The sequence below is a fragment of the Brienomyrus brachyistius genome, unplaced genomic scaffold, assembly GCF_023856365.1.
Source record: "Brienomyrus brachyistius isolate T26 unplaced genomic scaffold, BBRACH_0.4 scaffold50, whole genome shotgun sequence".
In the NCBI taxonomy this organism is placed as follows: Eukaryota; Metazoa; Chordata; class Actinopteri; order Osteoglossiformes; family Mormyridae; genus Brienomyrus; species Brienomyrus brachyistius.
Window position 1 is genome coordinate 2,130,329 of NW_026042325.1, and position 27,181 is coordinate 2,157,509.

The 27,181-nt window shown below is 45.7% G+C and overlaps 2 protein-coding genes and 1 non-coding gene across 5 annotated transcripts; all 3 read left to right on the forward strand.

Annotated features, from left to right (window-relative positions):
• Positions 1 to 419: 419 nt before the first annotated feature.
• On the forward strand, positions 420 to 8,858 carry prph (peripherin). Of its 2 annotated transcripts, none has more exons than XM_049000171.1 (9): positions 420 to 1,057; positions 3,417 to 3,477; positions 3,622 to 3,717; positions 3,942 to 4,103; positions 6,473 to 6,598; positions 6,703 to 6,923; positions 7,085 to 7,134; positions 7,592 to 7,665; positions 8,266 to 8,858. In XM_049000171.1, the coding sequence occupies exons 1-9, from the start codon at positions 537 to 539 to the stop codon at positions 8,311 to 8,313; spliced, it is 1,359 nt and encodes a 452-aa protein (XP_048856128.1). In that variant the 5' UTR covers positions 420 to 536; the 3' UTR covers positions 8,314 to 8,858. The 2 variants fall into 2 exon arrangements, with proteins under 2 accessions (XP_048856128.1, XP_048856127.1); XM_049000170.1 differs by having other exon boundaries at positions 433 to 1,057; positions 7,592 to 7,660.
• Positions 8,053 to 8,146, forward strand: trnar-ucu (transfer RNA arginine (anticodon UCU)). The gene is made up of 2 exons: positions 8,053 to 8,089; positions 8,111 to 8,146. It is a non-coding gene; the product is annotated as a tRNA-Arg (tRNA).
• Positions 8,859 to 10,371: 1,513 nt separating the features above from the next.
• timeless (timeless circadian clock) lies at positions 10,372 to 26,428 on the forward strand. Of its 2 annotated transcripts, none has more exons than XM_049000166.1 (31): positions 10,372 to 10,523; positions 13,634 to 13,691; positions 13,777 to 13,911; positions 14,261 to 14,414; positions 14,920 to 15,034; positions 15,416 to 15,478; positions 15,757 to 15,858; positions 15,987 to 16,142; positions 16,228 to 16,361; positions 16,453 to 16,540; positions 16,892 to 17,068; positions 17,177 to 17,394; positions 17,564 to 17,667; positions 17,817 to 17,986; positions 18,140 to 18,265; positions 18,395 to 18,546; positions 18,659 to 18,756; positions 19,063 to 19,180; positions 20,376 to 20,577; positions 20,759 to 20,904; positions 20,992 to 21,074; positions 21,414 to 21,537; positions 21,661 to 21,743; positions 22,151 to 22,299; positions 23,240 to 23,471; positions 23,567 to 23,635; positions 23,735 to 23,853; positions 24,523 to 24,751; positions 24,895 to 24,949; positions 25,555 to 25,619; positions 25,995 to 26,428. In XM_049000166.1, exons 3-31 carry the CDS (start codon positions 13,815 to 13,817, stop codon positions 26,108 to 26,110), a joined length of 3,744 nt encoding a protein of 1,247 aa, XP_048856123.1. In that variant the 5' UTR covers positions 10,372 to 10,523; positions 13,634 to 13,691; positions 13,777 to 13,814; the 3' UTR covers positions 26,111 to 26,428. The 2 variants fall into 2 exon arrangements, with proteins under 2 accessions (XP_048856123.1, XP_048856124.1); XM_049000167.1 differs by lacking the exon at positions 10,372 to 10,523 and adding an exon at positions 10,557 to 11,296.
• Positions 26,429 to 27,181: the final 753 nt, after the last annotated feature.

A 27,181-nucleotide genomic window follows, 5' to 3' on the forward strand; every position in this document is an offset into this window, starting at 1 on the left:
GGTTGAGTTTTACTTCCCTTCCAGGCTGGGACTCTGGCTCTCTGCATTTTTTCCCTTCATATCAGATAAAGATGTGCGTGTGAGACAGAGAACTTTTTAGATCATATATTAAAGGAAGCAGCCAAAGGAAAGAGCGATGAAAAGGGAAACGAGGGAGGCAGGGAGAGAGAGAGAGAACGTGGTCGCAGTGGGACTGGGCGTGGCAGCACTGTGAATACAGAGGTTTCATGGCAGACAGCGCATTGATCGGGGATGGGGGGGGCAGTCTGCAGTCACGCTGAGTGCTCAAGAGGCGAGGGAGTAGCAGGTGGAAGAACGGGTAAAGAGGAGGAGATGTGGCCGGTGAGAGGGGCGTGGCCAGGGGCACGGACTGCATACTGATTGATGGGGAAGGAGTCTGGGATGCTGGAGGATGGGAATGGAGTGGGGGGAGTATAAAAGCTCTGCACAAGTCCTCAGATAGTCCTGTTGCTTCAGACCCCATCCAGCTGGACCGGACAGCTCTCCAAACCCCAGGAACAAAAATTCGAGAAGCCATGAGTCACTCCGCGGTCCGCACCTCTACTTCTTACCGCCGTACGTTTGGGGCTGCCGCTCCCATGCCGCTGTACACTCCGATGGCGTCCAGGGTGTCCCTCTCTGGGGGACGCTATCTGAGCTCGGCGCTGCCGGCCTCGTCTCGCTCGGTGGGCTACAGGGCTCGCTCCAGCACGCCCGCCCCACGCCTCTCCTACGACAAAGTGGACTTCTCCCTAGCGGAGGCCGTCAACCAGGAGTTCCTGGCCACGCGCAGCAATGAGAAGGCGGAGCTGCAGGAGCTGAACGACCGCTTCGCCAACTTCATCGAGAAGGTGCGTTACTTGGAGCAGCAGAACGCCGGGCTGCAGGCGGAGCTGACGCAGTTCCGGACCCAGCAGGAGCCCAACCGGGCCAGCGAGCTCTTCCAGCAGGAGATGCGTGAGTTACGCCAGCATCTGGATGCCATGGGCAAGGAGAGGGACCAGTTACAGGTGGAACGGGACAACCTGGCTGAGGACGTGTCTCACCTCAAACAGAGGTGAGTGCTGGGGGGGGGGGGGGGGGGGGGCTACTGCAGGGGTGTCAGAGGGAGACAATCTTGGTTGTTCAGCTCGTCATCTGAAAGCTAAACTCCTGCCATCTACTGCTGAATGTTCTACTTCATTAACCCTCAGCTAGTGACAGACAGACCTTGGCTAGAAGATGCTGTGCAAGGTGGAGATGTTGAGACAACATTGCTGTGTGTCTGTGGGCTCTGTCTTTCCATTCAAATCCTTCAGCCAGCCTTTACATCACAGCAAGCATGGCCTGCCAGGGCTTCCTCTTCTGCTTTCCCAGGATAACGCCCCATGCAGCTCCAGGGGCAGGGAGGCGGGGCGTGGCCCTTTGTCCACAGAACTGCAGCACCCCGCCCCTCCGCTCAGGGGCATGTCCACACAGAACCTATTCAGCAATGTGTGACAATGCATTGTCAAAGTTGGAACGATTCGTGGCCTACAACATCAGTAATCAATTTCCAGTGTATATTTACTGAGCATTTAAAAGCACGTCTCCTCAGATGCGAGTATCTACTAACCAGATCAAACAGTGATTCATTCCTACTGAGTTTCTCATATACGTATTATGAACCAAGAAAGCTATTCTGCATTTATGCTATGTTACAGACATTCTGTTATATTTATCTTTATATACCTAAAAAGATATGTTCTACCTATTTAAATAAAGAATACACATTCAACAGATTTTATACCCTTGGTAACAATATATAAAGAATAGCAATAACAATAATCAAAGCAAAGGAAGCAGGCATTCATGCATTATGTTTAAAAATGGCATCACTTTTCAAAGTTGGTGTATACATAACATGATGTGGACGAAAATGTTTTGTGATACGCGCAAATTGAGGAAAATGGGAGGCGGTGACCTCATCCAGCCTGAGAGGATGACAGTACAAGTAGAGGGGAGGTTATCAGGTGCACAGTGGGGAGAGGCTGCCAGGGGGGGGGCAGAGGGGGAGGGTGAGGTGTGGCTATGTGCAGAAAATAGCATATGGGAAAATCAATGGGGCTCCATCTGAGACCTCCCATTACGGTGTTCGGTTCCCTGGCGCGACTGGCTGACGTGCCAAAACTGCCATTAGGATGATGGGCGCTGCCCCTTTGCCCCCTCCCCCGGGCTGATGTAAGAAGAAGGGGGGGGGGATATAGCCCTTCTTGACAAATGGAGAAAGGCAGACTTTCCGTCATCGACTATAGAGTCACAGACATAATCCTCGAGAAGTTTCACAGCCAAGGGCAGTTTGTCGGCAGATTGCCCAAAGTTCACTGTGCTGGTTGTCAGGGTTTTAAAAGAGGCACGGCTCTTATTTCTGCATGCAAATTATAAATGATGCATAACTACTAAAATGAGAAAAAAAGAATCCTGGTATTCTGGGTATTATATAAAAGTGATACCAAGCATGTGCTTATTGGTACATAAGTACCTAGGTGCATATGTATGTACGTGCTTATATTTACAGATAAAATATAACCCAATTTTTAAAACTAAGATTCTAAAATGATAATATATGACAATTAACTCTGTGCGTTTAATATGGTAATGAACATTTAGCTTCTGAGCGGTTATTGGGCAGGAGAAGGTAAGAAACACATTGTTTCCTTTATTAAATTTTATTTTATAATAAAAGGCACTCGTTGTTTAGGTGGGGGTGGAACAGCTGGGGAACAAAGGGCTAATGTCACTTAGTATAATCAGCAGGATGTGCTATTGTGTGGATGACCCCCCCCTTTGTCACCTCAGCTGACCCTTTTAACTAAATTGTAAACGGACAGATTGATTCTCTAGCTCGATACCAGCTGCTACCTTCCACAGAGGCCTGTGCTCCTGAACTAAAGTCAGCCGTCTTTGCCTCTTTGTCCCACCCTTTCTCATGGGTGTGTCTTTAAACAAACTCTTAATAAATAAAATTACATTGTAGGCAAGTCCATAAAATCGCTGTGATGTTCCATACATGTGCCATTTTAGTTAAAAAACTATTGAATCCCTTTATATTATTGTACTTGTGTAATAGTTGTAAATTCTTTATATTACATTAATTTTAAACTTTAATACAGGGTGGGGAGGGCCAGTTTTGGGATAAAAAAGAGGGTCCCCAGGATTGGAGTTGAGAACTATTGATTTATTATTCCTGGTTGAAAGGTCATCCCAAAAGCCCGCACCCACAAAGACCCTCCATGGGACAGGTTCTCCACCCCTGCTTTAACACATTCTGCTCTAGAGGCACTTTCATGACATTTTAAGGCACAGATTTGCACTGGAGAAAAGGGTAACAATGTGGATAGACCCTGGAATTACTTTTACAGCAATAGTTCTAATCTACACCACATTCTCTACTCCAGGCTTGAGGAAGAAGCCCAGAAAAGAGCAGAAGCTGAGAACAACCTGGTCCTCTTCCGCAAGGTAAACATGCCGGCTTGACGTGATGAACGGCTCGGTGGGTCGTATACCAGCTAAACTTGTGCGGAAATTGAGGAGCGAACATCTGTAAAGCAATGATGTGATTCTGAGCACCACAGCCATCTAATGCACATCACTCTCCTTCAGGACGTGGATGATGCAACTCTGTCCCGTCTGGAGCTGGAGAGGAAGATCGAGTCTCTGATGGATGAGATTGAGTTCCTGAAGAAGCTGCATGACGAGGTTGGTGCAGCTCCGCCCTGTTTCATAAACTGTAAAATCAGGTGCATGCAAACCTTTAACTCTGAGTCACGTAGCACAAAGCACCGGGCAAGGAAGTAAGTGCATGGGCAGGCTCACCCACAGGCCTCGGGTGTCTCTATCACCTTCTTTGCCAAACTAGTAAATGATCTTCAGGTGCTTTTTTTGGCCTGCTGTCACTCCACCCTGCCCTCTGCTTATCTCAGGAAATCCAGGATGTCCAAGTGAGCGTGCAAAGTATGCAGGTGAAGATGGAAGTGGATTCCTCCAGGCCTGATCTGACCAGTGCCCTCAGAGACATCCGGACCCAATATGAGAGCATCGCCTCTAAGAACATGCAGGAGGCAGAGGAGTGGTACAAGTCCAAGGTGAGGAAGCCTCCCAGCTGCAGACCGAAGCAGCGCCAATACCTGCACAGCAAGAGACACACACGCATACCCATCAGCTAACAGAGCAAACAGTCTCGAAATAAGTAAACTGCAGGGCCCTGATGGCATCTTGCCTATAGTTTTAAAAGAGATGAGGGATATTATTTGTCGACATTTACTATTTCAGAAATCCTTAGGTGTGGTACCTTCTGATTGGAAGCATGCTAATATAACGGCCAAAAAAGGGGATGGAAGTAATTCATCAAACTGTAGGTCAAGCAGTTTAACTTGCATAAATGGAAAAGTAATGGAAGCTATAATCCAAGAGAAAATGGTAGATTACCTGGATTCAAATAACATTCTGAGGACTAGCTAGCATGGATTTAGGAGAGGTAGATCCTGTTTAACTAATCTTGAGTTCCTTGAGGAAGCTACAAGAGAAACTGATCACAAAAGGCCTATGATGTGATCTACTTAAATTTCCAGAAGGCCTTTGATGTTGTCCCCCACCAACAGCTTCTGCTTAAACTCAACGCAGCAGGGATTTTAGGAACTGTAGCAGCTTGGACTGAAAACTGGTTAACTGACAGGAAGCAGTGGGTAGTTATTAGAGGCACAATGTCACAGTGGGCCTGCGTTCATAGTGGGATACTGCAGGGTTCAATTTTAAGACCACTATTGTCCCTAATTTACATTAATGATATTGACACCAATACATACAGTAAACTGGTTAGATTTGCAGACGACACCAAGGTGGGTGGTGTAGCAGATATTTAACTAGCAGCACGGAGGCTACGACGGGATTTGGATTTAATTAGCGACTGGGCTGATACCTGGCATTTGAAGTTTAACGTAGATAAATGTAAGGTAATCCATGCGGGGAGTAGAAATATAAATTCAATTCAATTTTATTTATATAGCGCTTTTAACAACAGTCATTGTCACAAAGCACTTTACATTTAACCAGCCAGAACCCCACCAAGCAAGCCTGAGGCAACAGTGGCAAGGAAAAACTCCCTCTAGCAGGAAGAAACCTTGAGAGGAACCTAGACTTAGAAGGGGATCCTTCTCTGGGTAACCGGGGAGCAGGAAACTGCATTTGTACTGAGATTCATTAGAGTTATGAAGTCCCAGTTGTTTTCATGTTGTTCTCTCCAGAAGTCCAGGTGCGGGTTCACACGGTGTAAAGTCGGCTCGGTATCAAGTACATATATTTTATGGGAGGTGATACTATGATTATATAATTCCTTGGTAAAACCCCATCTAGAATATTGCGTGCAGATTTGGTCTTAGAGGAATGTCTTATGAGGAGAGGTTAGTTGAGCTGAATCTGTTCAGCCTCGAGCAAAGGAGACTAAGGGGGGACATGATCCAGGTATATAAGACTCTAACTGGTGTGGATGCTGTTAAACTAAATAGTCATTTTAACATTAGTTCAAATACAAGAACTCGTGGCCATAGATGGAAATTAGTGGGACTAGCACTTCTTTACACAGCGTGTAGTTAGAATATGGAATAATATTCCTGTTAGTGTAGCGCAAGCTAAAACCCCGGGTTCCTTTAAATCAGAGATAGATAAGATTTTAACAACTTATTAGTTAAGTTCTCCCCAAACGAGCTTCATGAGCTGAATGGCCTCCTCTCGTTTGTAAATGTCTTATGTTCTTAATCTCATATATTATACAACCCTACAACAGCTTCTAATACACAACATTACCAAGCAGATCAATGGCCATGATACTGAGAATGTAATTAGCTGTGTCTGTGCCTCATAGATGCATTATATTGTTTGTACAGGTCTTGTATACGCAGCCAAATAGAAGTACAAAGTCACCAGTGTCCATTACCATGTGATCTAAAACATGTCAATAACTAAATTAATTACCTAATTAGAAATATCTGAAATAAATAAATGAAACATTGATGGATGAGTACAGAACTTCGCCGACGTGCGACTTAGGACTGACGCACTTTTACAATCGTTCCAAAACCACGGATATGTGGCCATGACCGAAGCACATCCGGCAGCCAAAGTGTTGTGCAGTTTCCACCCCAACTGTCTGCAATGAACAAAGAAAATGGTGATAAAATGGTTAAAAAACACCAAACAATATCATTTAAATATTATATATTTTTATTGCACAGTATACTATACATATGATCATTTTTGCATATAAAATAAAGGCGCGACTTATGGCCAATTTGACTTTCAACTAGTCAGTCGGCACCGATTGCGGTCATAAGTCGAAGACAACCTGTCTTACCTATGAAATGAAAGTTATTAAAAGCATTGAAACACACAAAAGGGGATAGTATTCATGTGTGGAAATTCATGCTCATTGTTGGATGTATTTGTGTTTATCTGCCAGTTTGCTGACCTGACTGACTCGGCCAAACGCAACAGTGAGGCTCTGAGGCAGGCCAAGCAGGACTCCAATGAGTCAAGGAGGCAAATCCAGAGCCTAAGTTGTGAGATCGATGCCCTGAAGAGCACGGTAAGGTCATACTCGTGAAAGTACACCATAGCTGGGTTTAAGGAACTTGTTACATATGTGGTTCCTCATCTTGTATTTAAATACTGCCCTCTGCTGGACTGTAGAATGAAGCTCTGCTGAGGCAGATGAGGGACATGGAAGACCAGTTTTCTGTGGAGGCTGGTGGATACCACGACACAATTTCTCGCCTGGAGGAGGAGATCCGCCACCTCAAGGAGGAGATGTCCCGCCACCTCAGGGAGTACCAGGACCTCCTCAATGTCAAGATGGCCCTGGATATTGAGATTGCCACCTACAGGAAACTGCTGGAAGGCGAGGAGAGCCGGTGAGGAGGGGAGATTAGGAGAAAACAGGAAGTAGATGCTGAATTATTAAAAGGGAATTATGGTTCTCACATATTTCTCACAATTTTACATATTCAGTGGCCATGTTTCACTGGTCAGTGATGAATTAAAGCCTCACATTTTCTACCTGTGATTCCTTCAGGATTGCTGTCCCTGTACTCAACATCTCTTCCATGAGTATCCGCAGCATAGGTGAGCAGAAGGCGTTTCACACACATATGTTGCGGTCATACATAAACACATCAGGGCTTGCTGCGTGGTGCTGTGCCTTAGGACTCTGCGGCTGTGGCCAGTAGGTTGTTGGTTCAATTCCAACTGGCTGACAAAGCAGTGATATAGGCCTTTTGCCCTTGAACAAGGCCATTAATCACAACTGCACCAAAAGAATGACTTACCCCTTATTCTAACCCCAAGGTTTGTTCTCAACCTGTATATGTTTGTCTCAGGAGAATAAGTTACGCAAATAAACATAGAATTTCTATATATTTGTAAAATGGTAAAGAAATAGTATTGTATCATATGCACACTCACATACAGATGGTTGCTCCGCTCAAATAACACCATCTGTCCGGGCAATGCTGAACCCTATGTCACCTTTGGTTGAATATTGAAATAATATTGACCTTTATTGAATCTATATTTCGCCTAGAGCCCGACCGCCCCGCGGAGCCTCAGAAAAAGAAGACAGTGCTGATAAAGACCATTGAGACTCATGACGGTGAGGTGGGTCCGTTTACCTTCCACACTTGCGGAAAACGCCATTCGCATCTTTGCCTGGTCTTTGCCTGCCTTTTCCCTGTGTGGTAAAAGGTATTTGAAAGTCTTGCAATAGCCGTAATCTCTTTATTCCAGTGATATACTGATAAATACCTTTTTCGTTTCATTGATTAGTTTTATTTTTTACACGTTTGTATCTGGGTGTGTTATTTGAGAAATTCAATTAAAGAAACCCAGCTCAGGGTTTCAGCTGCTTCGAATGGAATTCTCTGCTTTGTTGTAGCGCTTAGTCATCTAGACTTTTAATTTTTCCACTTATGCTGGCCGATCAGCGTATCGTACCTTTGGTACAGTTTCATCATACAGTCCCCTCAGGTACAATCACAATTGCTTGGCTCTGTGGCGCAATGGATAGCGCATTGGACTTCTAATCACATCACTACAAGTAGTGATTCAAAGGTTGTGGGTTCGAGTCCCACCAGAGTCAAAATTTTCTGCAATTCCTTTCAGGATTTGTGAAGTATCTATCTATCTAGTAAGCATCAATATGTGTACAGCATTTTAATGCCAATACTGTCCCATACTGACTGTTTATTTTCATACCAGGTGGTGAAGGAGTCCAAGACAGACAAAGATTTGGAAGCTGAAGACTAAATAAATAGAAATTCCTGTGGCTGAATCCGAGAAATAAGAATAATACCAGTCACTTGAGTCTGAACATTGAAGTCTGTATGACATTATAATATTACGTACTGTATTTCAGATAGTTTGTGAAACCTGTTTCTATGACTGACAATATCAAGGTGAACCCTGTGCATAATTTAGGTCATATAGTTCAGCAGTTTGCTGCATAACATACCAAGTCTCAGAGTTAAGAAAAACATGGATATCCTGCGTCTTGAGGACTTTCTTTGTCTGAATCAGCCAGATTTTATGCCAATTTGATGCCAGGATGATTTTTTGGTGCTGCGAATCACACTGAACCCTGACACTGCCTCTGTGACGTGTCAAGCCATGTGTCACTGACAGGAGTGAATGCGGAGTCTATTCCAGCAATATCCCCGACACCGCAGAAGATACTGTAAATCTTTGAATCCACTTAATTAACTCCTCTCAGAAAAAAAAAATCGTCTTGAAATGAATGTTGTGTAATTGGCACAGAAGTGCAAATAAAGTCAACAGAAACAAACCCAGGCCATTTATCTCGTTCTGAAACTGTAGTTATTTACTGGTCACTTTCTAACTTTCTATGACTTGGCTACAATGATTATTGCAGTTAAATTTTTATCCACCCATCTACTTATTGTTTATCTAATCCAAAGTAACAGGATGTGATCTGGAGCCAGGACTGGACACCATGGTTGTAATGCAACACACTCACACACAGACACACACACACTCACTCACACAGACAGACAGACACACACTTGCACAGACAGACACACACTCACACAGACACACAGACAGACACACACTCACACACATACACACACACACTCACACACACAGACAGACACACACTCACACACACACACACACACAGGTTAGTATTTATATCTTTTGTGATGAACCTCCTTTTATTTCTATGGGAAAAACCCTGATCCCAATCACGAGACCCTTAACCCCACCCAACCCTAACTTTAACCATAAGTAACCAACCTAAATATTTGGCACTTTTACTTTTTTTGATTGCATTCACAGATTTTTATAAAATTGAGGTTAATCCAAATGGGGACCTGAAGAAGTGTCCCCCAAAGTAAGGAACTTTCAGGTTTTACCGGACATTTTGGTCCCCAAATGTGATCTTTGCAACCCCCCCCCCCCCCAACACACACACACACACACACAATGTGTTTTTAGAGATTCCAGCTTAACTACATGCGTTCATACTGTGGAAGACCTGACATGGAAAACATAGAAGCCCCCATTCCCACACACACACAGACATTTTAACCCCACCAATAGATGTCACACCACTGTATCACCAAGTTTGTATCAATCTGCACACTAATTTTCCATTATCCCTTAGCGAGGACAGGGTCTTGGTAAGGCTCTCATAAATACCAGACATGGCACAGTACAGCCCGGCGAACCAACACGAAGCACTGCAGCTTCGCGGCCCTTACTGCGACCCTCACTCTCACTTTGGAGTAGTAATTTATAGTTCATGTAAATTTATTTTTAGTTCAGTACTTTTATGTTATAAGCCAATCACAAAAAAAAGCAATTCAAAAGCTATCATAATAAACACGGCAAACAGTCACAAAGTAGTTCTGTAGTTTACTTGAGTTTAAGCTGTTGCGTCTTTGGCTTTCAATTTGCTACATTTCTGAGGCAACAAATGGCTTTTTACTCCGATAAATTTTTAAAATTAACTACGAAAACTGAGTACTACAGTATTTCCACCAGCGCGAAACGTCCCAACATGAACTTCTGCTTTAATACCTGCGCTTAATTACGGAAGTCAGGGACTCACGCAGACTTTGAATGTGACTCGGATGAAACCAACCCACTGCCTTTAAGCGGGGGTTAAAAATCTTGATATTTAAACTGTTTTAAATTACATACAAGTGTTTAGAATGATTTAACGCTATTATATTACAATCCGATATAATTACATATATACATATACCTCAAGTGTTACATGATATGCTACATCATAGTTTAATCAAAATTTCAGCTCAAGTATCCCCCTAAAAGTTATAACAATATTTTCGCTCCAAAATGTAACTGTACATCTTGTTCCTAAGTAAAATAAACATTGTCTTTCTAAATCGAGTGATAAGGAAGCAAATTGTCCTGAATCTCACACCCATGAAAGCCAGGAGCTAAACCTAAATATCTTACTTGAACATCAAATGTTGGTAAGGTATATTTTTTTATTTTTATTTTTTTTCAGTGATAAAAGTTTTGTATTGTGTACCGGCATGGTAACTGGTCAGGTACTTTGATACCTGTTTTGTCTTCATTTGAATTAATAACTTTCTGTATCGATTCGGCTGAGGTATGCAATAAAATTGCATTTTGTTAGTTAATTGTTTGTTAACTTGTCAAGTTTTGCAAAATAGTCCCTGAATACTATTTCCACATTAGATTGTAGAAAAATACAAGACTTTAGACTTTAGTGTCATTTCACAGTAAACTTTACAGACTGTCTGTAATACGTTATTTTAGTGCACACAATGTACAGTGTTTCGCTTTATGTTTTTGTGTATTTATCTATCTGCTTTTTTATATTTGCATCGTTTTACAGTCAAGTATCATTGTCGAAATCTGTGACCTTCGAGGAACAGCAATATCCAAAGCAATATAATAAAGCAGCATATATTCCCATATAAATACGGCATCTATGGCCAGTTTAAAATCACTGCATAACCTGGACACTTTTTTCAGTGGGGTTTTCCTGCTTGGCTTGGCGTTAGGAAAAGAAGCTGTCGTGGCCCCTTTAAGAGGGAGAGAATGACGTCACAACACCGGGCTTAGTTTGCGCGCGAGAACTGTACTGCAGCAAGTCCTGCTACTCGGTGGAAAATGGGGGGTGAAATGGGACAATGTCTAGCCATAGACGAGTTTTTCACATGATGTAGCGTCTTTATTAAATCAAAATCTGAAGAGGAAAGATAGAACACAGTTTCTGGTAAGCAAAATGTATGCTTTTAGGTAATCGTCTTCTGATTTATTTAACACGTGTCCAACTTGGTGTTATTTTACATATCGTGAGATGTTGCTCCACTATAAGTAACACAAAATATCAATACATGCAACAAACTTGGTCCTATTATATTTTTTTCCAGCTTGAAGACTGGCCTTCTCGTTTTGTATAGTTTATATTACAATGCTGCACAATAACTACATGGCTAATACATATTTTCTCACCAGTGCGAATAAATCGGTTATGTTTTCATTGCCCTTAAAATCGTATTATTTACTGAGTACTGTGATATAAATACTGCTAAGGGAGCAGATAAAAATGGTCAATCCCGGAATCGCCAGAGTTCTGTCTGCCCTTTAAATATCAAATATTTACAAACGAATTTTAATCTCACTGATAGGCATTTTGGTCAAAATCGGAATTAATATTGCAACTTTTCTGTAAGTCTTACTGAGTAATTTTTTGTCTTCTCGACTTCCATTTCATCAGCATTATTGCATAGAATGATTTTCTGTCTTTCGTATCTGATGTAAATCAGAATCATAATACTATTATCCTGAAGGACATTGATTTAAAAAAGTCATGTATTGATATGTTACGATGAATTCGGCAAGACTGGACGTTTAACTCGCGCACGTCAGTTTCAGTCGTAGCCGGTTGTGAGTTTTGCTGTCAGATCGGTGCCTTCTGTCCCTCAGCTGGCCGAAATGGTGTCACACGGTTAAGCTTTACTCTCTCTAGTTGACTTGGGGAAAGTAGGTTAGACATAAGGCAATGTGGATGAGTATTACAATTGCGTAACTGCACATCATAGGGACTGTATTGTCCTTATACATTTATTTGTCACATAACTCCTGTGTGGTTCAGAAGAGGAATAACAGAGGAAGTTGGGATGCTGGAAACCTCATCCTGTAAGTAATGTCTTGACCAGTGGCTGGTACAGTAACAATACTTAAGGTGCCCTGTATGAATTTCCTGTCACAAATTCTTCCAGTTTTTCTTTTAGTTGTATTTCTTAGTGATAGTACATATTGTATATATATAGTGTATCAGTCCAATGAAGCACAAGATATGTAATTTCTTGTTAATATGAAGAAGGTATGGCATGAATACCTCATGAAAGAAATTATAATGAAAAAATAATTAGTCTGATGACATTTAACTTTTCACAGTATCTTTTTTCTTTCAGAATCCTGTTGTAAATTTGTGTTTAAAACTGTTCAGCCCTGCAGTACTCGTTCTTACGCACGTTGCCTATGAAAATGTTAGACTGAACCTTTAAGCTTTTTTCTGTAAGGATTGGCAGTAGGGGCTCCCGTTATGTCATCGTGTCATTGGCATTGCTGATTCTGTAATCCTCATGTTCCTGGAGCAGCTGAAATGTCAGCCAGCATCTTTATTATGTCTTGTTTGAACCTTGTAGCAGCTCTTCCTGGGAGCTCAGTGAAGTGACCTTTTTAGCTGTGTCTGCATATTGAGTTTCTCCAGGACCTGAGGAAAAACTGAAAAGCACAATTTGGCTGCTTTAACCACAATTACTAAGACAGGATTTTTAGAGAAGAGTAACTGGACTACTTTTGTCTTCTTGATTCCCAACGTTTCTTCAGTGGTTACATAACTAATAATATCAGCAGGAGTTTGACATTCAGTGTGATTTCGGGATGTCTGTATATGTTCAGTGTTTCCTCATGGTTCTCTAAATCGATACTAAAGCGAACTGAAGAAACAGATTTATCAGGTCCTCAGATTGCCGATCACCAGCACGTTTACAATAAACGGATGTTTGTGTGGGTTTGTCTGTAACAGTTGTTATGACATGCATGTCTCTGGTTTGTTAAACCTGTTTCTTCATTTTAGTAATGTTGGGTCAGAACCTTTGATTCCTTAATGACAAACCATGATGGGATTCACGTGGGTTTACGTAATTAAACAGTGCTCAGTTTTTAAGGATTTTTCCCGGGTTTTCCATAGGACAACCTCCTGAGTAGCCCCCAGGTTGTTCGCTCATAAATGAGGTGGAGGTTGCCCTGCAATATGCATGCACAGCGTTACCACAGCCCTCTGATGAACAATGGAACATCGCTGTGGTTAAAACCCTCGGAATTAACACGTCACATTTATACATTTTATGTTAGCGTGTTAATTTTGGATGTCTTAACATGACAGAAATGGTTATAGCTCGTGTAACTCATAAAACCAGTTTACTGATAACATAAGCAATCGATTTAAAGCATATTATGCAGTAATATCGTACAGTACCTGTTGGTTATGCTAAAATTGACCACTGTTAATGCTAAATTGACGGCTGCTTCTGCCTTCCAGATTTGAACAGCCTCTCGAACTGACGTCTCTAGACTTCAGCTCGGCTGTTTATTTTCAGGTAATTTACTTCATGTGTTCTGTTGAATCTCTGGCCTCACCGGAAAAATGGAGAACTTAGAGCATGTATCTTGTCGCTCTCACAGACTGTGCCACGCTACTCCTTCTGCCAGTAAAGTGATTTATGGACTTGTACATGATGAATTGTGAGCTTTTGGCAACCTGCAGTGCCCTTGGGTACTTGGAGGGAGACATTTACCACCGGGAGTCTGACTGTTTGGGTGAGTGGTTTGCAGTGGGCGGTTTGCAGTGGGCGGTTTGCAGTGGGCGGTTTACAGTGGGCTTTGCCTTAGCTGGTGTTATGTGGTCCATGTAACCCAGAGACCCTATTTAGGAAAAATGCCTTTTACTAACCAAACGTCCTCCCCCCAACAAAAATCTTAAACTGCTTTTCAGATTGAGAATGTAGACGTTTTTGGAGATTTTTGTTTGCTTTATACAAGTGCCTTTTTTTAATAACCATACATCTTATTTTTGTCTTTTTCTTATATATTCATGGTAAAATGTATATGTTCACTGTGCCGAAATCCTCCCCGAACAGCAGCCTAACTCACTGTTGTGCGTAAACAGAGAGCGTGAAGGACCTCATCCGGTACCTGCGGCATGAGGACGACACGCGGGACATCCGTCAGCAGCTGGGCGCTGCCCAGATCCTGCAGAACGACCTGCTGCCCATCATCACCCAACACAGCCAGGACAAGCCCCTTTTCGATGCCTGCATCAGGTGCCCCCATAGCCGACCCCCCCCCCCCCCCCCCCCCCACCGGCATCCCGTCCACAAGACCATGGCCTACAAGTGGGCCTGTGCTGCGGCCATATTTTCAGCTGAGAGGATTTTGTAATGGGTTGCTGGTTTTGGTTCCATTTATGACATTTCAGTGAAATACTGTCGTTTAATCCTGTATAAGAAATTCTGATTTAAGCTTAGAGATGCTTGCTGAGTATGTAAAGTACATTTTTAGGAAGAGGTTTGGGGTTTCTGCATTCTTTACGTGGAATACACTGCATATGCACGCAAACTTAAACAAAGGTTTGTACGCAGTATATGCATATTTTTGTGTTGTGGATGTCATACATTAATTTATTGTATTTTGTATTTTTGTAACACTTTTTTGTAGGGGGACCAAGGGAAGCAGTATTTCAAGGCACCGTGTGTCTGTACATGGAAGTGTAGGCAATGGAGACCTCTTGAGTTTTGAGTCTTAATGCTGATGTTATTTTCTTGGCAGGCTGATGGTCAACTTGACTCAGCCTGCACTGCTCTGCTTTGGAAAAGTCCCACAGGATCCTACCTTCAGACACCATTTCCTGCAGGTGGTGTCTTACCTACAGGCCTACAAGGAGGTGCGTGTCCAATGACTGTGTCGGAAACCTGTGTCTGCCTCAGGATCACGATAATTGTTGAAATTGACCGTTGACAAGTCAGAGTGGGACCTGCAGTGTAGATGATTGAGAAGATCTGCTGCTTAGCAGGCAGGAGAAAGAAAAACCTTGGGTGTTTGTGGATGAAACATGGATCTATGGATTTAGTGCTGGTGCAGACATTGGAATTAAGCAACAGATGTGAATCCCTGCAAGCTTTGGTGGTAGCTCTCCTTAAACGTTTGCTGCAGCTCTTGGAAGCACATGACGCGCTCAGCCTGCCTCAGTGTCTGTGGGACCTGGAGACCAGTTTGCTGCAAGCATCCAGTGAAATACTTAATGGCTGCTTTGAATTTCCTGCAGGCCTTCGCCAGTGAGAAAGTCTTTGGTTTGCTGAGCGAAACTCTATACGGCCTCCTGCAGCTGGTAAGTCCTGCTGCTCAGCTAGTCACCGTCTTTTGGTTATTCAGGTATGACCATGTATAGAATATCTGAAGAATGGGGTCTTGACCCCCGGCAGTGGCAGATTCGTAGCTGTAGCCTGCAGTGAGGAGAACTGCTAAGAAGGACAGTGATGCAGTGATTTGTCGCACCTTGGCACGGACGGGGGCCAGCAGCTCCACTCCTCCTGACGGAGCCCATTCATTGGAGGCACCATCCTCCCGCGTGTCATTGACATCCACCCCGTTCTGCTCCTGTTCCAGGAATGGCAGCAGAGGCAGGAAGAGGATAACCTGCTGATAGAGAGGATTCTGCTGCTGCTCAGGAATGTCCTACATGTTCCCGCAGATCCCTATGACGAGAAGGTCTGAGCAGAGGTTTCTTTTCCATGGCTTATCAGTTTGTTTGAGCTTGATTACCTCCTTTTAGCCAAAAGCGACAGTGGTTCCTTACAGGCCGCCCCCCCCCCCCCCCCCCCCCTCGATTTCATCAGAATGTGGACGATGACGCCAGTGTCCACGACAAGCTGCTCTGGGCCATCCACATGAGCGGGATGGACGACCTGCTGAAGTTCCTGGCCAGCGCTCAGAGCGAGCAGCACTGGAGCATGCACGTGCTGGAGGTCATCTCCCTCATGTTCAGGGACCAGGTCAGGCTCTGGCCGCACACGTGCGGGCGGGTTCGGGGAATCTCTGGGCGCCGCGCAGATGCAGTGTCCCGTGTGTCGCCCGCAGACCCCGGAGCTGCTGGTTAGTGCAGGCCAGGCTCGCTCTGCTCAGGAGAAGCAGAAGGACGCCCAGGAGCTGGAGCTGCTGCGGCTGAAAGAGCAGGCGGAGAAGCGGGGCCGCTCGCTACAGCGGGGGACCAGGTACGTTCTGCACCCGGAGCCTACGGAGATCGTGTGCTTTTGGCTTCTCGTCTGTAGGTTTGACGGCGTTTTTCCGTCTTTCTTCATTCAGACATTCCCGCTTCGGGGGCTCCTATGTGGTTCAGGGACTGAAGTCCATTGGAGACAAAGATGTGATTTATCACCGAGGCCTTCACAGTGTAAGTGTCTCAGTGCCCCGGGAGCCATGATGTAACCTGCTTAAAGGCATATGACCTGTTTTTTTATGTAATCTTCCGGTTAGTTTTAGTTTGCTCTGCAGGTTCAGCTGTTCAGCCAGATTAAAGACTTATGTTGCCTGTTTCCCACTTAATGAAGCAGTTTCCTGCTACCTTAGAAATTTGGGAAGGCCCTTTAAAATGGGTTTTAAATCAGATTTTTAAAAATGGACTCTCTTCGAAAACCTTTGTAAAGTTCGCAGAACTTCAGCCTTCCTGCTGTTGTACAGGAGAACTTAGTCTGTGTTTTTATTGCTTTTATTTCTACTGTATTTTTTTTTCTGCGTTCTGCAGTTCAAGAACTACACACACGATGCCGGTAAGGTGATAAGACGCGTCCCCAAGCGCAGGCAGATGGCAAAGGACGTGGATGGGCAGCGCCGCTCTGCCCTCAACGTGCGCCGCTTCCTGCGTGACTTCTGCATAGACTTCCTGGAGAACTGCTATAATCGCCTCATGTTCCAGGTCAAGGTAGGTGTGCGCACCTGCTCTCAATTATGGGTATCATGTCGCAAAGGTACAGTATGACAGTAGAAGTTGGGATTTTCTGACAAGTCTCACTTCATCGCACAACCACAGGAGTGTCTGATTCGGGAACAAGCACAACAGCACGACGAGACCTACTTCCTCTGGGCTTTGAGCTTCTTTATGGCCTTCAACCGGGGACACACCTTTCGCCCTGACCTCGTCTCGGAGACCATGTCCATCCGTGCCTTCCACTTCATTGAGCGCAACATCACCAACTACTATGAGATGATGCTCACCGACCGAAAGGAAGCCACATCGTGGTCAAGCAGGTCGGACATTTGTCTCGGGGGTGGACTTTGTGGGAGCCTCTGGGGCTGTGGGAGGAGCTAGTGAGCCACAGTGCCTGGAGTAGTTATTTTTCCTGTCCTCTCTGTATTTTGTGTGTGTGTCAAAACGTAAGAATGTCTGCTGATTGGCACTTGTTGTGGGCGACTGCAGGATGCACCTAGCCTTGAAGGCTTATCAAGAGCTGCTGTTAACGGTGAACGAGATGGACCGGTCACAAGACGAAAGCATCCGTCAAAGTGCGAACGTCGTAAAGAGTGAGGGCCCTTCGCTTCTCTGCCCCATAATTTCTCTGCGTGGTTCTACCTGTTTTGTGCTTTCACACTCTTCCTAGCCATGCCACATTAATACCAGTCATGTCTGTCAAAGTTCATCCAGTTGTTCATCCAGCACATTTGGTTTCCAGGCAACATTTTTTACCTGATGGAGTACCGTGAGATCTTCCTAACACTGCTGCGCAAGTTCGATGAGACAAAGCAGCCACGCTCCTTCCTGCGAGACCTCGTGGAGTCCACCCACCTCTTCCTGCGCATGCTTGAGCGCTTCTGTAAGGGTCGCAACAACCTGGTCGTCCAGGTGAGGATGTGGTGGGGGGGGGGGACAGGCTACTGGTGAGGCCATGAGGAGGGTGGGAGTGAAGGTGCTTTGGTGGCAGGTCTTCTGTGATGGGTCCCGTGGGCGACTGTCTAGAAAACGAAAACTAGCTTAGTACCTCTTTGTTCATCGTAGAGGAAGAAGGTGAGGCGTAGGAAGTCCGGTGGCCGGAGGAAGCAGCCTGCCATGCAGAGCACCCCCGAGGCACTGGAGGAGACCTGGCAGCTCGTATCGGAGGAGCTAAGGGCTGCGGGATTTCAGGTCAGTGTGTGATGATGTGTGGATCTTGGAGATTTGGCCTCTATTTTAGTAAATGTAGTATAATAAGCTCAGATAATGTAACAGATAATGATTCTGCTTGTTGGGGTCGGTCCTGGGTTGTGGCTGCAGTTGTCAGAATCACTGACAGAGGGCGCCGTACCGTTTGATGCCGCGTCAGAGATCCCCCTGGAGGAGCAGCGTACGGAGGCCATGGTGCGCATCCAGGATGCCCTACTGGTCCGGCAGGGGCCCGAAGCGCTCAGTCTGCTCCGTGCTGCCAGGTCAGCCACTAAACACTTGTCTGACTTTTCTTGGCTTTGTGCCGTACGGGCGTGAAAAATCGGGGTATTCAGGGAGCTTCCTCCCTCGCTTTGCCTCACCCGTCCCGAGCAGGGAGGTGTGGCCAGAAGGGGACGTGTTTGGATCAGCTGACGTGGAGCCGGAAGAAGAGATGCAACTCCTGAATCAGATTCTGTTTGCCGACCTGCCCAGTAAGTACTGGGAAGGCAGGGTTTTTGTTTTGATAACTGGGATGGCTTTCCTTTTGGAATCTTAGCTGAGAGGTCATACTGCATTGAAAACTCGGGGAATTTACCTAAGGGAAGTAACTTTGATCTGGCTACCTGTGCTGTTCAAGATTACCTATCATGGTAGGCTAATCTGTTAGATGAATACATTGTTGGCTATATGGTTTGCATTTTTATATTGAGTGTTTAAAAGTGTTCTGAGAGAACTGCTAAAAACACTGCAGTTCTGGTCTGTGAGCGGACTGTAATTCATTGATTTGTGATGAACAGGGGCAGCTCCTGCTGAAGTCGAAGAGGAGGATGGTGTAGAGGAGATTGAGGAAGAAGAGGAGCTGGAGTCTGTCTCTTTGTCAGAGAAGGAGTTCAACTTCATTGACTATGTTAAGAGGTAAGTCTTAAGAAATGTATGTGTGCAGTTGAGAATTTGTGAAACTCTCTGCATTTCTGCATGAATGGTTCTTAAAAAATTGGATCTGATCTCTAATTTCTTTTTAAATAAACAGTCCAGCAATTTGCATCGTCATGTCTTACTGAACAAATGGTTTAAAATATCAAGTTCATTGTTTGAAAAGCAAGCTGCAAATACCTCATTTCTGCCAGTGTGGAGCTGGTGTCGGGCTTTTTCTCAGTCCGGAAGTGGTTCTGCGAGTTTCCCTCACATAAAAACTGGGCCTGAAAAATAGCCCCATCATTGCGCTATTTTCAAAAGGACTGCAGTGAAGAGGTGAGCAGGAATAAACTCGCACACAGAGACTGGGGAGAAATAGAGTCTTTAAGGAGACCGAAGCTGATACAGGTAGAGACAGAGTGCGGAGAGTCATTCTCTGAATTTTTCGATTCACCATCGTATAAAAACTTAAAATCCAAAACAGAACAAAATAAGTCCAAAAAACAATTCATATAAACCTTTACTTTAATAACTTCCACCTACATAACATTTCTATTCCGTTATTTTTTTAAACCAGTGGAAATGCAAGCAGGTTCTCAAACGGCCCCAAGTGAGAACCAGCCCAACACGGGTACCAGCACCAGCTCTGTGTTGGGGGAAATGAGGTACAAGCGGCGGAATAGGTGGTGCTTCAGTCCCAAAAAAATGTTTGACATGCTGTATCAGGAGGGAAAATTTTCAGAATTCATGAGTGCCTATGTCAGACGTGAAGAACCTGCAGCTGGAATGTTGACGATCACCACAAACGCTCTAATGAGTGTATGATCAAGCTACTCAACAACTTCAGACGTTTAATCATGTTCAGTGTACGTGTAAGTGCTGGGAGGGGCTGGCCAGATGCGTAACGTGGTGATCTTTTATCGATTCCCGTGAGGGAAATTGGTTTCACCTGCCCCATCTTACTCTCCATGACACACAGACACACGCAAGTAAAAGCAAGCTTGGGGGGGTCACAGCTCAGCGGTGTTAAGGGGCTAAGGGCCTTGCTCATGGCCCCCCCCCAGTGGTCCTGGGATGTGAACTGATGACCTTCAGCAGGAAGCTCCATACTTCCATACTTCATTTTAGACAAGAACACGTGCAGAAGCTGTGACTCTAACTTAGCTGCTCGCTAACGAGTGAGGCCGTTACTCAGGTTCGCCAACCCGGCCGTCGTAAGGCCTTACCTGCTGTTGCTGAAGTGCTACTCGCAGAACACGGCTCACACCAACCACTGCATCACACGCATGCTGCACCGCCTGGCCGTCGACCTCAAGATGGACGCCCTGCTCTTCCAGCTCTCCGTCTTCCAGCTCTTTCACAAGATCTTGGGTGATCCGGCATCCGCTGCCTACAAGGTAAGATCATGGTCCTAAAATCCTTGGGGTCAAGGTTAGGCTGCTGATGTCGGTCCTCACCTGTGGAAGAAGATCTTAGCTTGAGGTATCAATGCTATTTAAAAATGGGGGTTTGATTTGTTTGTATTTAATGTAATGTGCCGCTTAGCTCTGTCCCCTGTACTCGCACCTTCCCCTACAGGAGCTGGTTACCTTCATCAAGTTTGTATTGAACCGCTTCTTCGCCCTGGCGGCGCGCAACAACAAGGCGTACGTGGAGCTGCTCTTCTGGAAGAATGTGGGCACCGTACGGGAAATGACGGAGGGCTACAGGAAGCCCGAGGACGAGTAAGGACGCCGTCCGCAGCCCTGCGTGATTCTGTGACGGGTCGTCTGTTATGTCAGCCTGTTACGTCACATCGTTCTTTCATTCAGGGATGGGAACAGAAGAGCGAAGTGGAGCCCAGAGGAGACAGAGGAGCTTCGGCGGCTCTACGAAGAGCAGCAGGACTCGGGGGGTGAGCCTGTCGCCCGTGGCAACAGTGCTGCTTGGCCAGCAACGGCATAACTTCACTGGCATGGAAATAAATTGCAGTGGTTTCATTGTTTTGCTTGCATCAGGTGGGAAAATTCTTAGAAATCATGACAGCATATTTTATGGTGTCGGTAGTTGGTTCTCTTGCTGTGCCCCCCACCCCACCCCACCCCCCCCCAAAAAAGTGGTCAGGAATAGCACTGTACTTGCATTAGTTCTGTTAGTATTAAAATCGTTATTCAGACCCCTTATCTTCTGTGCACTCCCCCAGCACTGCTGCCCTCCCTCATTCAGTAGTCTGTTATCTGAACCCCCCCCCCAGTGCCTGATATTGTGGAGACGTTGCTGCCGCTGCTCTCGAACACCACCCGCACTCGCCGTCATGTGATCACTCAGCTGGTGAACATGGGGCTGGTGGACAGTGCCAAGGACCTGAAGAAGGAGAGGTCAGGCATCTCTGCTCGCCACAGTCGACCTCTGAGATGGCACTTTGGTTGTTTATTTTACTTTTTCTTCATCATCAATCTCTCTCTTTTTTTTTTCTTCTTCCTTCCCCCCGCTCTGCTTAGGAAGGGCACTCGCATCGTCCTCTGGACAGAGGAGCAGGAGTTTGAGCTTCAGACGCTGTTCGAGGAGTACCGGCACTCCGATGGTGCGTACGACTCGTCTGGTCTCATAAGAGCACCTGAAAGGATGTGAATTCCATCCAGCCGGTCAGTAGTACTCAAATAGCTCCTCATGAGTTGGCGGGCTCGGGGGGTGCGGGTGCCCTGGGGCAGGCCTGGTCGAGGTGGTCAGGTGACGAGCATGTCTGTCCTTCCACGTCACCTGGCTCACATTACCAATAACATGGAACAGGCTCTGCCTTTTGGAAACTCCAGAGAAGGAAATATAATGAAGAGGCCCGATCCACTTCTGTAGCCAGTTCCTCAGCTTCCCCACAGTTTCCCTAAACCTAAGACTGAGTCTTTCGTCCTCCCACGTCGTGTGGGTCTGTTTGCCGGGGGGGGGGGCTTCTCTGATCGCCACTGTAACGAGCCACGTCTCTCTCTCGGCCAGACATCCTTGGAAACATCATGAGGCGCCTGACGGCTCGGCGGTCTCGAGCGCGGGTGGTGGACAAGCTGCTCAGTCTGGGCCTTGTTTCTGAGAGGAAGGAGCTGTATAAGAAGAGGAGGTGCACTGCCGTGGGCAAGAGCAATGGCATGGTGAGGGCGGGGGGGCGGAGAGACAAAGCTGTGGAGTCGCTCTGTAGGGGCTCGGGGTCCCGCGTCCAGACAGGAAACCCCTAAACCATCTCAAGCTGTACAGCTGATCTGTGTTTCATGTTGGATCCCCAAAGTCCAGTTTGTTTGACTAGTACGATCACTCTGTATCGTGCCGGGACATGGTGCACTTACCCGCATCCTGGCCCGCTTGGAGAGGTGGCACGATAAGTTGGACTTGGGCGCGGTACAGATGTCGTGAGATCGCTAACGGCGCAGAGTATGGAACACAGACGTGCACATGCACACTGTACATGAAGCCAACCCAGAAGGAATGCGTGCGTTTGGTAGGCTGTGCAGATCATGTCTTTTTATTGTCGGTCTCTTTTTTTTTTTTTTTGCAAAACTGTATTGCGAAAGAACGATGCATGCAGGTCGTGTATCGATAAACCGTGTATTTAGAAACATGGTGGCAAAGGGTCACTTTGGTCAACGGGATTGTTGTCATGATACCAAAACGATGACCTCCATACCGATGCCACTTTACAGATCACAATACTGGTACTGCAAGAATATAATTTTGTTCATGGTAAATTACACACTTGTGTCACAGATTTTCAGGAGACATTTATCTCATGCATTTAAATGTAATAAATCAAGCCTTACTCTCCTCCTGCACATACCCTAATACTGCCAAGCATTGCATTATGATCACTTTGACTGATTCTGTCAGTTACAAAGAGAATGATAATGTGCTCCATTAGGTTCATAAAGGGTGAATCCACCCCCATCCGCAGACCAGTGGGGAGGGGGGGGGGCAATCATGCCTTGGGCACGGTACAAGGGGGTTAAGCTCTCAGACTCTGAACAGGCATCATTTGTTGCAGATAATTTTAAGCCTTTGAATGATCATGCTTCTTCTCTGATTTTTTATTTCTCTTAGACGGAAGAAGACTTCTTCTCTGACCTGGCAGGAGGGCGAAATGAGCAGCCCTCTGATGATGATGATGATGATGATGATGATGATGAGGAAGATGACTTGGGGCAGAGCGATGATGAAGAGGTGCCGACCCAAAAGTCACTTCGACATCAAGAGAGACCGAAGAGGACCAGAGGGATGAGAGTAGAGAAGAACCTCAATTTGGGCCCGATGGTCCAGTCTCTGAGACAGGAAGGTGAGGGTAACTGCACTCTGTGTAATAGTGAACTCGTATGTACCTCACTTGTGGCTGCAAGAAGTTCAAGGTTGATCACTGGTTTTGGTCTCTAGGTATGTCTGGACCCATTTTATGGCTGCAGAACTGTCTGAACAGGACTGCAGACTGCCGTGAAGAAGATGGTGAGTAATTTTAATATCTGACAGTATTCGGGAAGAGGGTGAGGGACAAGCCACCCAGATTCAAACGTGCTAACGAACATCCGCCTCTCGTTAACTTAGGTGTGTCCCAAGCTGTACCTCTGGTCCCGCTAACGGAGGAGAACGAAGATGCCATGGAGGCCAAGAGCTTCCAGAGGCTGCTACACAAGCTGGGAGTCAGGGAACCTGCAGATGAGCAGGTGGGTGTGTCTAGGAGCTGCTCTGGGTATTGGAGTCAGCTGCTGCTGCAGGGCCTGATGGGAATGCAAAGAATCAAGTGGAGGAATGTCCTAGAGATGCTGGATTTCTCAGCCCTTACATGACCAATCTGATCTATGCTGTAGATCTATATGTCAAATATTCTTGCATATTGAGTAAAAAAAAAACACTCCATATATTTGGAATAAAGGTGCTCTTAGGAAACATTGGCTGAGAAGATTTTCAGGGCTCTAACTTTGGCTGTCTGAGTTCTGTCCTTGGGTTCATAAAGACACCATCTCCTGAACGATGACTGAGCAATTAATTTTCCTAAACATTCATGTAACGCAGGGATGGTTCACTGCAGGCTTGGGGTTTTAGAAATCATCCAGATCAGCTAGTGATCGACATCTGAGACAGAGTTGGAGTCAAAGTTGCTAAGTAAATACTACAATCCCCAGTTGATCGAATTTTGCGTGGCATAACGCATTTCCATTGTATGTCACAAGCTGTAGCGAGTGCAAAACAGCCCGGCGACTCCCAAACCAGCCTTTTGCTTTTTTCATGTCACTCGCGTTGCGCATACTATGAGTTGTATGCGTTGTTTGTCTGCCGTCTATAAAATCATGTTAACATGTGTTGTGATGGCATATGTTGTGGGGGGGGTGTAGGAGACGTTCTGGAGGATTCCTGCTAAGCTGAGTGCCTCCCAGCTGCGGGCGGCAGCTGCTGCCCTGTCTGTGAGTGAGGAGGCGCCAGCGGAGGAGGAGCAGGGAGATGTTGAGGGGAGCCCTGTGGAGGAGCACGACGAGTCTGAGACGAGCCATGAGCAGAGGGTGCAGGCCCTGCGAGCGCTGCTGCTGGAGCGCAAGCGGAAAGTCCCGGCGGGCGGGCACAGGGGTGAGCACCTGCATCTACTTGGCCACGTCCCACGCTCGTCCCACGCTCGTCCCACGCTCGTCCCACGCACGTCCCACGCTCGTCCCACGCATGCTTTACGCTGCTCTTATTTAATCCCATTTTGTCATTCTTCACTTTTCCAGATGAGTCTCCCACATCGGATGACCCTGAGTTGGACCCCGACACGGAAGCCCCAAGGTAAGCGGAGAGAGATGGACGCAGGAAGACGAGGGCAGAGGCTTCCCTCCCTCCAGGCTGTATTGGACCTGTGTCACTTGTGCCAACTAAATCTGGAAGTTTATTTCACCACTATAAGCATTTCCATCCAGAACATACAGAATACAAGCACTTAGAGTCACAGACACAGCAATTAGTGCTGCAACCTTCAGTCGTGTCCCGTATTGGGGTGAAAACGGGATACAGCATTTTAATGTATCATTACAAGGGGGGTGGCAACTCTACCAGCAATTTCAGTGTCAAATTTTACCAAGAATGTCAGCCCCCGCATAATGAATAGTCAGCCAATCAGAGAAAAAACCTGAGCGATAAACCACATTCTCAGCACGTTATTGTTATGTCCTGGGATTCCCAGTAGGAATACACAATTTCTCATATTTTTCATGTTCTTTTAAAAGGAGAGTCTGTTAAAGGGGAGTTCTGGGGGAATTATAACATAAATGGAGCCTCACAGTAAAGAAATAAATCATTGAAAATAATTTATGAATTGTATTGTTATAATTACCGATATGGACCAATATGGAAAAACACTCTCCTGGTAAAATATTTTTGCGTTGTTCCCCTAGAGCCCCGAAGGAGAGCAGGAGCTCTGTGAAGAGGAGCAGAGTGCTGCACAGCGATGATGAAGCAGGTGATGGCGGCTGTGTCTCATCGGCATTTAAATCTCCCCCCCACAGGGTAGTACCCCATCCTCATACCTCTAGGGTTAGAGGCTTGAATTCCAAGCTTGACTGTCTGTGTGGAGTTTTCCGTGTAACAGTTCAGTTTCTCCCAGCAGTCCGGTAAATGTGGTAGATTGGCATGTGCTGTGATAAACTAGCATCCCACCCAGGGTGCTGCCCTGCTCTAAGCAGGTGTAGACGTGCACATTCACCCGTCTTCCATATCGAAATGAAGTCGTGGAGAGTGATTTGCGTGTGAATAAGACCTTTGAGTTCAGGTTTCCTTAACCAGCTTCTGCTGCCTGACAATGCAACCACTGAACTGAAATCATCCTTTACTCCAGGAGAGGACGTGTCGGAGAATCACCGAGAGCCCAGTTCGGACGAGGACTCGCTGTCCATTCCAGCCAAGCGCAGGCGTCACCGGGTGCTCATTGATGATGATGATGATGAAGACTAGAGGAAGTCCTGCCTGTACCCACAGAAGGCTGTGTGGCAGAGCTGAGACTGAGACTGCTCCACATTCCGGAATGTGTTTATTTTGAACCATTAATTTCTGTTTGGATATTTTCTTTTCCCGCTTTTCTCTCCCCCACGGTACCTTATTCATTGTTAGGACAGATGTCACCTTGCGTTGTTCTCAGATTGAACCCCCACTTGTCCCCAAACTGATGGGCGCAATCTGGTCAGTAGTTTCATAAAAGTTTATTACTACATTGTTCTCACCAGGTTATTTTTAGTTGTCGGGAGATGGATGGATGGATTGGGGGGGGGGGGAGGGGGGGCGGCAGTCCTGTGTATGCTGGGGGTGTCCTGTTCCTGAATGTTTATTCTGACCAAGCTTTTGACCTCTGTTTTCAATAAAAATGTTCAATAAAAAGTGCATCACGGTGTCAGGTTCTGTGCTACCTCAGGCGCCATGATGAGAATGTCGTCGTCATGAAGATCATGTCTGGACCCAAAACAGGAACAGGTCCTGCTAGTACCGGCTTGTAGTTTTGCCCCTGGTTTTATACACCTTTAAGGAAACGGACTGAGCAGCATGAGGTGTCCTGCCTTCCTGTGACATTTTGACATATCTTTGTAAAATATCAGTCAGGATCAAATTCAAAACAATCTTAAGAATTAGCAGGTGTCCTTAGTAATGTTTCATACAGGAAGAGGCACTTTTGTAAAATGTAAACATGAGAACTTACATTCTTCCTGCCAAAGATGATAGAGCAGGGGTCACCAACCTTTTTGAAACTGAAATCTACTTCACAGGTACTGAGCCATACGAAGGGCTACCAGTTTGAAACGCCCTCCTAAACTTATCTAAACTTCATGTATAATAAACATGTTTTAAATGCTTTTTTTAGATATTGTCATTTTCAAATCTATATAAATACAAATGTGATTAAAGAAGAATAGCAACAGGATAAAATAAAATTTTAGATGCTGCTCACTGGTGAGTTGTGCTATTTTTAGAACAGCGCCGTGGGCTACTCCTGGTGCTTGGGGGGCATCCTGGTGCCCGCGGGCACCATGTTGG